The sequence below is a fragment of the Ursus arctos genome, unplaced genomic scaffold, assembly GCF_023065955.2.
Source record: "Ursus arctos isolate Adak ecotype North America unplaced genomic scaffold, UrsArc2.0 scaffold_19, whole genome shotgun sequence".
Taxonomy (NCBI): domain Eukaryota; kingdom Metazoa; phylum Chordata; class Mammalia; order Carnivora; family Ursidae; genus Ursus; species Ursus arctos.
This window is the reverse complement of record NW_026622863.1, coordinates 13,957,357-13,967,776: the sequence shown is the minus strand read 5'-3', so window position 1 is coordinate 13,967,776 and position 10,420 is coordinate 13,957,357. Positions and strand designations below refer to the sequence as shown.

General features: G+C 53.5%; 1 protein-coding gene across 1 annotated transcript in view; it reads right to left on the bottom strand.

Annotated features, from left to right (window-relative positions):
* Window positions 1-7,737, bottom strand: part of SLC12A3 (solute carrier family 12 member 3) — a 43,809-nt gene extending 36,072 nt beyond the window's left edge. The window contains exon 1 of the mRNA XM_057314170.1: window positions 7,453-7,737. Coding sequence (XP_057170153.1) covers window positions 7,453-7,737 — 285 coding nt within the window. The remainder of the gene's footprint in view (window positions 1-7,452) is intronic.
* Between the last annotated feature and the right edge of the window lie 2,683 nt (window positions 7,738-10,420).

The following is a 10,420-nucleotide window of genomic DNA, read 5'->3' as shown; positions in this document are numbered from 1 at the left end:
GTCAGGTGTGATCTGTCACCACCCGTGGACTGACGAGTCCCTGGGGCCTGTGGCTGGTCAGTGGCCCTCAGGGTAACTGGTTACCCAGCCTGCACACTCACTGCAGAGGCTCCCAGGCCCTGCCTCCAGGACACGGGTTATAGAGCCCAAGAAGACGGTGCCTCGCCCAGGCCAGCCCAGACAGAGAGCCCCCGGCTCCCACAGCAGGCAGGGGGCAAAGGGCCCATTCTGGTGCTGAGCCAGATCAGGCTTCAGTTATGCCCGCAGCCCTGAGGTCATGCCTTGAAAGCATGGGGGGGGGGGGGCGGACAGAAGGGATAGGGGCAGCCCTCTGGTCACCAGAGGCACCCGAGCCATTGCAGGGGTGGGGGTTGAAATTCAAGTTGAAACCAGAAAGGGGTCAGGAGAGATGAGTTACTGGGGCGGATGCCTGATGTGCCACCGGAGGGAAGCCGAGCTTGTGCTCATGGTGCTGCTGAGTGAGTCGGGGAAAGGGACATGGAAACAGACCAGCCCAGCTGTGCAGTGAGGGCAGCAGTGGGATTGACACCCCTGGAGGAGGGTCAGGGTGGGGATAGCAAAGATGGGACAGACCCTGACCAGGAGTCTTAGAGGATGACTTGCTTGGACGGAGGCCAATGCCAGCTCCAGGCTTCTGAGCTTGCCTTATGCTCAGGTGCCAGCCATCCTCAGGAGGGACATGGAGGGACCCATTTTTCTCTCCCTCCCTGCCCTTCCTCTCGGACTTGGGCTCTCTGAGATGCCTGGAATTCTCCAGACTCCATGACCTCCAACAGCACGTCAGCCCTAGTTGACTGAGAACTTACAGAGGGGCCTTCCTATCCCCTCTCGCTCCGGTCCAGAGGGGCCCAGGACAGGTGTGCCCAGCTGTAGCGCCAGGCAGAAGGGGGCAGGTGGAAATGCTTGGACTGTGTCGCAGTAGCAAACAGTGTTAGAGAGTCACCCTCCAAGATAAGGGTGCTTAAACTGGGGTCCAGGAGCCCCACACAATTGTGGACAAGTTTTATACCTAAGTGCATTTTTCTGGGAAGGGGGACATAGATTTTGCCCAACTTGCTAGAAGGCAAGCCCACAGGCACAGGATCGGGGCCTGTCTTGCTCACTGATAACCGCAAGCAACTGGAACAGCACAGAGTAGGTACTCAATAAACATTTGTTGAATGAATAACGAAGGGGAGCCAGAAGCAAAGAGGGCAAAGAGCAGCTGCCATAGAAACCCTTGGCTGAGCGTATTACCCCAAGTCTGGGCTGCAAGGGGCAGCTCCTGGGCCTTCTCCCCGCTCAGCCAGACCTGGAGGTGAGCCAGGGATGACAGGCCCTCAATGGCAAACCCAAAAGGTTATTACGATCACTGTGTAGCTTTTTGCAAAGTTTATATATTCTTCATATGTGTTAATTTTTTAAAAGACTCTTCTCGGGGCTCCTCTTAGTGACCCCCAGTCTTGCCTACCCCCTTGCCAGGATCTCTAGCCTCCCCCCCACCCCCGAGAGGCTTCTGGAGAAGTGTGTCTACACCCCCACACCGGCTGCCAGTGGGGCCGAAGGCTAGGAGGTGAGGACTCTGGGTCAGTGTTCCACCTTCCCTGCAGCCCCAACTCCGGTCTGGTCAGGGAGAGGCCGGCAGTTACTTATTCCCTCGCATGGTGCCTCTGGGGAGATCTTATCATTCTCTCACCTTTAAACTGCTACTTGACCGGCAAAAGTCACAGCTGCTCAACACTCCCCTCTACCAATCCTACACCCTGTCCCTGGAGCAACTGTGGAAATTTCCCCATCAACGTCTCAGGAGAGGAAGGGGCCAGAAGGGGTCAGGGCTGGTTTCCAGCAGCACTGGGGCCACAGAGAGAGAGGCCCCAAATTGGCCGGGTGACCTTGGGCAAGTCACTTCTTCCTCCCTCCTTGAAACCCAGGCCCGGGTCAGCTCCAAGCTCCATTCCAGCCCCAGGGGAAGAACCTTTGCTGCTTCAAGAAAACTTTCCTGCCCCTCTTCATCTCTCTGGGGTGAGGTGGGAGTTAAACAGGACTCCTTGAAGGGCTTAGCAACGTAAGGAGCAGAAGAGACTCAGAACACCTTGCCCCAAAGCACAGAGCCCCAGGAAAGAGGATTCTTACACGTGGAGGGCATGTCATCCAATCTGAGACACTCTTCCAGGTGGGGCACACAGTGCTGGCTTGGACACAATACCCATCTTATAGGACTTCGGCTTCCACAAGGCCCCTGAGCCCTGTGGGTCTGGGAGCCAGGACTCAGAATCCGATGGACCCCGAACAAAACCCTGAGACTGAGTCTCCAGCTCGTATCTCAGGCTTCAGTTTCCGTGTGACTTTGAACAAGTCACCTGCCTGGGATGAGCCTCAGCAGCAGAACGGAATTGGTAGCAGCACCGGTGTTGGGTAGGACTCACCTTGCCAGTGTCAGCCCGTGGCGGAGAGCCTTAGGGCTCCTTGAGTCTCCCGCTTCTCAGGGGGAAGGAGAACAGAGGCAGGAAAAGGAACTAAGGACTCAGTGGTCAGGAAACTCCCTAGAAGTGAAAACCCCACACACAGGCTGAAATGATCAGGACAGGGCGGTGGGGGGGGGTCTGCTTCAACCCTTGGAGCTCGAGCCTCCTGTCTTCATGGCCACAGAGCCACTTAAGCATTGATTAAGCTCCTCCTGTGTACCAGCCCTGGAACTCAGTCTCGCCTGGCAGACAGGCCAGCAAGGTGATCACGGCAACTGGCTAGGAGAGGGGGAGGCTGCCCGGGAAAGGGAGGGGATTCTGGGGAATGGGGCCAGTGCAAGGGAAGACGTGGCCGGGTCTGGAGCACACAATGCCATGAGAATCAGGGGAGAAGGGAAGAAAGGGGGGAATATGAGGTATTTCTTCATTCACACACATTTATTGAGTACCTACTGCATACCATGCCCTGTGCTAGACAAGGGAGGCACCATGGAGAACGAGACAAAGACCCTGCCCTCCTGGAGCTCACATTCTAGTGGGGAGACAGACAGTAAATAAACAAACAATCATTGTAATACATTTAGTGACAAGTGCTATTAAGAAAACAAAGCTTTTAAAAAAAAAAAAAGTTAGGAGGGTCATTTAGGCCTCCCTGAGAATGAGGAATTTGAGTTGAGCTCCAACAATGAGAAGGAACCACCCATACACGAGCACGTATGAGTTCGGAGCTTCCAGACAGAGGGGAGAGCATATGCAAAGGCTCTGGGATCAGAGAGCAGTTGGAGATTTAAGACAGCAAGGAGGCCGGTATGGTGGAATAGAGGGACCAAGGAGATGGGGTTTGAAACATGAAAGGGGGAACACGGAGCCTGGGAAACTAGGGTCAGAAGTTTGTTACTCTGCTGTGTGATGGTCAGATTTCTATTTGTCAAAGATTATGTTGGCTATTGTACGAAGGCTGGACTGAGGGATGCAAGGCAAGGCGAGGCTAGTCAGGGGGCGCTGCAGGTGCCCCGTGGTGGTGGCCAGGCCAGGGGAGTGGCTGTGGGTGGTGGGGGGGTGAGGGGTGTTAGGAGTTGAGGTGTATTGTGAAGGCAGAGCTGACAGAGCCATGGATTCACAAAAGGGCAAGTGTTGGACAGAAGAAGGACCGTGTGGGGGAAATGGCAGCACCATTTCTGAGCATGGAAACGTGGCAAGGCCAGGGTGAGGAGCCTGGCCTTTGTCCTGGAGCACTGGATGCCATTAATTTCTGGAAAGCTGCTGGGGAGCAGCAGTTGTGTGAGCCACACCGGGCAGAGAGAACAGGGCCAGGGAGGGCCAGGAAGGACTAGGGCAACAGCCCGGCTTGGAGCCCCAGGCTCAGCCCTGACTGCACTCGGGCTTGGGCGTCACATGGGAGGGAACCCCTAGCGGATGCTGACTCTGCAGCCCCTCCCTGGAGATCCTAGGGGCCCAGGGCCGAGGAGGGGTGAGGGGCCGGCCCCAGTGTTTTTGGAAGGCTCCCCAGGTGATCCCAAGGGGCAGACTGACAGACCCAGGGAACCAAAGCGAACACTTTCACACACAGATCACCCCACGTGTGCGGCCGCCCGGTCCCACGAGGCTCGGCTGGAGAGGATGAGTATGGTGCAACCCTGGTGTGGTGAAATAGCCGGGTTAGAGGATGCGCTGCTCGTCGGCCTGATTCACAACACCAGCTGCAGCAGCATACCACAAGTGTCGCGTCCTCCTCTGAGTGTGACTCCGTGGCTCCGAGACAGTGACGGCCTGCGCAGACCTCCTCCCCGATGGCCGGCCGCCCGCCCAGGGCCTAGAGCTGCGGACAGGGGAGGCAGGGTCCCTGCCCGCGGCGGGCTTACAGACTGGATGGTGGCGGGGAAGTGGGGAGCGCGCACATACCCTGTCCAGTGCCAGGGGTGGGGCGGGGGCAGAACACCTGCGGGGGTGCCAGCCCCCGCACACACACAACCCCCCCGCCGGGAAGGCCCCGGGGAGCCAGAGGCGGGACCGCCACCCCTCCAGCGGGCAGGCCCAAGAAACAGAGATTTCTCCCACGCCGACGGACCACGTTAAGTGTGCCTGTGGCGGTCCTGGTCCTTCTACCAGACAACGTTCTAGCAGTTGGACACTCAAGTACCTTGAAGCTGCTGGCAGCTAAAGCAAAAAAGGGAACCATGCTTGATATATTTCCATTGTTAAAGGAGGGACTCCTTGTTCTTTTCCTTCAGGGTCAGACTTGTTTTTTGTTGTTTTTTTTTTTTAACCGATCGAGCCAACATTTGTTCTACAAGTAATTGCAGAAATTAATACTGCATTAGACACAGTCTGACTAGTGTGGAGGATACACAGAAGGACAAGGCGTGATCACAGTCCTCAAGAGGCATAGAGTGCATCAGAAGAGGCAAAGCCAACAGTAACCATAACCCAAGGCATGAAGGCATAAATCCCTGGATTCAGGGACGATTGCCTCTGGCTGGGGCAATGGAGTGGGGTGTACGAAATAGCATAGTTAGAACAAAGGTCAAAAGAAATAAGCAATCATTTAAGGAGGGAGAGTGTCATATGTCCACTTGGAGCTTCCTGGGAGGCAAGGCGAAAAGCAGGATTATGATCAGTAGTCACTACCCAATGAAAGACCGAGATCTCATTTTTCACCCTCTTCCCTTTCTCATAAAGAAAAGGAATCTCCACCAACAATTTACCCCTCCATCCGGGCTTAGCTGAGCAGATCGCCAGTGCAGGGGTGGCCCAAGCTCAGTCCAGTCACATCAACACAAACTGAAGCCATAATTCTAACAAAAAATCAGTCCCGTAGTAATATGACCACATGTCCTTCTGCCCTGATGGCTCTGCCAACATGCGCTCCAAGAGACCAAGAAGCCAAACCCATTGTCTCTCCTACCCCGCAGCCTCTTACTTTTATAAGACTGGTGCTCCAACCCCTGAGATCCAGAGACTAACCTTCCATTTTTAAATACATCTTTAGCTTTCCCAAGTTTACTGTAACCATTTTGCCTTTCTTGGAAGCAATACAAGAAACAGTTCTTTTGCTTGATTCTGGATTCTATGGTGTCTTTCTAAGCAGAATACTCTTTAATGGGCTCTTTCATGCACCCAGGAGCTCCCACAGCTGGGATCAAGGGCCCTAGAATCACAGAGCTGTCTTTAAAAACTCAGCTCCTCCATCCTGCCCCCCCAAGCCAGGCCCAGCCCTAGACACACGGAAGTAGGGGGGAGGATGTGAGCCAAAAGAGGCCTGGCCCTGGCTCTGCACCACATACCTTATGACCTTAGGCCTGTCCCTGTATGCCTTAGTTTCATCGTGGATGGATAATTCCTCTCAGTCAGTGGGTTTTTCGATGATCAGGAGAGGGAATGAAAGAAGTATTTTAGAGGATATTAATGGAGCTCTGCAGTGTAAATGATAAGTATACAATCTTATCCCAGCTCTTCAGCTACCAGGAAAAAAAAGTGGGAGAAAACCAACCCACTTTTGACTGCTTATGGCAGTGTTTCTGGTGAAGGCAGTTGCTAAAGTTTATTAAACAATAAAAAAAGTTGAGGCACGGGGAAGTGATAGGAAGAGTTGCTCAGAATTAGAAAGCAGAAACCCCAAGAGAGTTGGCTTTGGTCTTTTGCAGTAATCAGAGCTCAGGCTTTGATAGAAGCTGCGTCTAAAGGCAGGACACATTCAGAGGATCCTGGAAGCTCAGAGTGGGCCAGGCTCCCCCCTCCATCATTGCCTCTTCACCAGACACTTGAAATAAGCTGCTGACCACCTTCATATCCCAAGGCAGACTCCCAAAGGATCTTCTGCCATGGTTACCCTGCACCCCAGGGGTCAGGTGCAGGGTGACACTTGCCACTGAGGCTGCATTTGTGCCAGCGTGGGGAGAGGGGTTGGATCCAAGGGGAATCTCCCCTCCAGATTGGGTCACTCTGGCTGGGTGAGGGTCCCGCAGGGTGTAGAGCCCCACAGCAGGAAGTTTGAGGGGCGCGTGTGGAACGGAAGTTGGGTCCTTACCCCTAGGGAGTTGTTAGCAGCACCACTGAGCATGTGCACTAGAGAGGCTCAGGGCAAGCCCCCGTCAAGGCATGTGCCTGCCCATGGTGGACGCAGGAAGGGTGAGGGCAGTTGGACACTCCCGGGGATTCAATCAGAGCTGTCAGATGGTCATTCACTTGTGATTTCCTGCAAAATGTGCACCCTTCCCCCCCCACAGTGCTGCTTTTCAACCTCTATTTTTTTACTGGTTAATCACCTAGCACGAAAGACTGCGCTGGACGGCTGCCCTGGACCTTGGTGGGTACACAATGGGCAAGCTGACCCAAGGGTTTGGGTGCAATGCATAGTTTTCCTAACCAGTCAGCATTCTTATCTTCCTATTTAGTGCATCTCAGACATTCTAGGATTTATTGAAAACCTGTGTTGAGAAGCGGGGGAGGGGCTTCCACACTTAGGCCTAGAGGCCGACTTCTTAACTCTCTGCTTTCAACCAGAATAAGGGTTCTTGACCCAGGGAAAATAATCTGGGGATCTTTAAAAAAATACTTCAGTCACTGCGTAGGCCCCTCCCCAGGCCAACTAAGGCAGCAGCTCAGGGCGCAGGGCCTCAGATAGCAGTAGTTTTAAGAGCTCTCCGGGTAATTCTAACTCGGAGCCAGGGCTGAGACTAGAGGAAAGATGTGTTGACTGAGGCCGTGTGCAGCACAAAGCGTGGCTCTTCTTCATAAAGGGAATGCTGATTCAGAGTTTCTTAAAAACTATCTTCCGTGTTGTAAAAGGTTTTTAAAGAGCTTTTTCTCCTGGGTAGACATGTGATTACATAAGCAGGCCACCAGTCTTCTGGCTGAATTCATTGCCCAAGGCCAGCAAACAGCCTTTTAAATGATTGATTTGTGTGTGCCCCCAAATCAGACCACCCCCAATCTCTCTACCCTAGGGACCACACCTCCCCGTTTCCCCCCAGTCCCATACGCTTACCTCTTGAACCAGGTGCTTGGCCAGAAAGGGCTGAAGAGGAGGCCTAGGGCCCTTGGCAGCTCTCCACCTGGCTCCAGGGCCCCTCAACTCACCTGAGTCCTGCTGTTGCTCCTGCTTCAAGGTCGTAGGAGAGATTAACAGCTGCATGTCACGGCTGGTGGGTGCCGGGCTAAGAGGGGAGCTGGGGTTCACTGTGTCCTGGGCTAGCATGACAGCCACACCCACACCACACCCCCCCCACGTCTGCAGGTTTGAATCCCGGTCACTTGCAGACAGCTCCCGCATCCCCGAGCCACAGGAAATCCTGTCTGGGATCTTCTTTAGCTGGCTTTTTCTTGCGGCACTTCTTAAGGCTTCCTATTGTATTATGGAGGGTCTGTGGGTGCACGCACACGCACCTGCTTATCTCTTTCCCCAACCACATTGTGACCTTAAGCGGGAACTATGCCTCAGTCTCAAAAATCGCTCCACAGCTCTTAGCCCCGAGGCCTCTTGTGGATGCTGAATGGCTGAAGGAAGCTACAGGAAAAGGACATTTGCTGTGGGTCTCACTCCAGTAAAATCTAACCTCCTTGAGGGCAGGGACCTCGGTTCATTTCACCACTGTGTGCCCAGGGCACAGGGTAGATGCACCCACATTCTCCATTAGCAGTCAATAAATCAACAGGAATCACAAGCTGAACTTGACATGTCAACATCTGTCGCCTAATAGCAAAGTTTTAGCTTACCAATTTTGACCTAATATTGTTTTTTGGAAAAAAAAAAAAAAGCCATCCCTGGGGTGGGGGTAATTGATCTACCGCACACCCATGTGAAGAACTTGTTGTGAAGGACAGAAGCCAAATGGCAGAGGACATACCTAGAGCCCCAAAGACCCTCTAAAGGAGGCAGGGAGCAGAGTGGCCAACATTAACTTTTCTGGAGGGCCCGCACTGTGACAGGCAGTAGGTGGGTGACTTCTGTAAACTCTACCCCTGCCTTCTACTTGAGCAAACTGGTTTAGAGCGCTCAAATGACTTGCCCTGGGTCGTTCCATCACCCAGAGGTGAAGACGGGGCTTCAACCCAACTTCCAGCCCAGCTCCAAAGTTTGTGGTTGGCTCTTGGAAATGCTGGGGCCTGAGGCCTGGTGGAGCTGTTGCGGGCTCATTCCATTCAGGACTCTGTGTGCTGAAAGCCTTTGCTCTTGGGGCTGCTTTCCTGTCTTCTTTGCCCTGCCCTCTCTGTGCCCGCCCTGGTGCTGAGTTCTTTCCTTTCCGGATGGCGTTGTCTGGGAAGTCTGGAAATCCTTCTTGGGCAGTTTGTGCTAATGATAGCTGCTGGCCACCAGAGGGCCACACCCCAAACATCTGTATTTGAGGAAGCGAAGTGCCCTCTGTGGTTTGGTTTAATTTTCCTGAAAATGCAAGCCAGTTTATCTGTCAGGCTGATCAGCACGAAGGCTCACCCACAGACCCACGATGGGTCCTCATTTGGGGTGACCGATGGCCCTATCCTCTTTCCTTGCCACCTGTGTGGCATCTTACCAGGTTTTAACAGAAGGTTCCACTGTAGAGCCTCTAACTCTGAGACCCCAACAACAGGGCCACACTCTGCCCCAGGGGCCCTCTCTCCATCGGCCTCCACCCATCTCGACAGTTTCCCTCGCCAACCACAGGCTCACTTGGCGCCTGCTCTGGGAGGCACTGCAGGGTCCTAGGAGAGACGATTAAACCCAACAAGGGGGTGTAGGGCACTTGTATGAGGCCCAAATTCTCAGGTGATTCAACAGGAAATGGCTTCCCATGAGCTCCAGGGGCCAGAACAAGCTGAGGGACCCCATACAAAGGGAGTGGGCTGAAACTGTCCCGGAAGCCCCTTCAGGGACAGAACACTCAGGCCACCATGCAGCTGGAGCGGAATCACTTCAGAGCCTCTCACCAGGACAAGGTCCCCCCTGGTGGAGATGAACACCTCCTACCTCAGTCATTTGCATATCCCCAAACCTAATCCTAAACCCAGATCCTGAAGACGCCCCTCCCGGTAGGAAATGCAGGCAGATGCTGTCCAAGAGAGCAGGAAACACCTGTCCTGTGACCAGGCCCAAGTCTTTCCCACCATCTGACCAAAATTTAGCCCCCAATCCTGCCTACACTTCCCTAAGGCCAATAACTGGCTCTCAACCCCCATTTCAAATGATTTCCACTGACAGTCCCAAATAAACGGTCTTCCCAGTGCCAGAACACATGCCACATGCTGGGTTGATCACCAAAGACTCTTATCATCACCCCACCCCACCTCCAGCCAGACTCTGACCTTCCTCAGACCCCTGACCAGGGACTGAACTCAGAGGCCAGTAGGGGAGAGCAAGACTTCGGAGTTGGGATGGGAGTCCTGTACTTACACAGACCCGTTGGGACTTCACAGACCCAGGGACCCGGTAGGCTGTAGCCTTCCTTGCAAGGAGTGGAGAAGGGGCCTGGCTCAGTCACCCCCAAAGGCTGGAAAGAGGCACTTCTGCTGCCCTGTGAGGAGCCCCAGACTGTGCCTCAGCTAAGAACATTCCCAGGAAAGAAGGCCCAAGAGAGGTTTCTGCTCCACTGAAGGACTGAACAAAGGGAGCACATGGCATTTTGGGAGAACATTCCAGAATTTACTGGCTATAGACAGGGGTGGTGGTGAAAGAACCATCCTAAACAGAGTAAATGCAGAAGTTACTTTACACAGAGAAACATGCAGAACACACACACCGACTCTCTCCCACCTGTCCCTTCTCCCCACAAACACCACACAGTGACAATGTCAGAAAAGCAAAGACAAAAGGAAATAATTGAATAAAGCAAAGAATTCTCCCCACTGCATTTCTAATAAAAGTTACTAACCAAGTGAGAAAAGGCCGCACTTTGCCTCCTTCTTCTCTATTTATAAAACACACATTTGAAATTCCTGATGGAAAAATACCCAGTAGATGATAGCAGCTGGGGTCAACA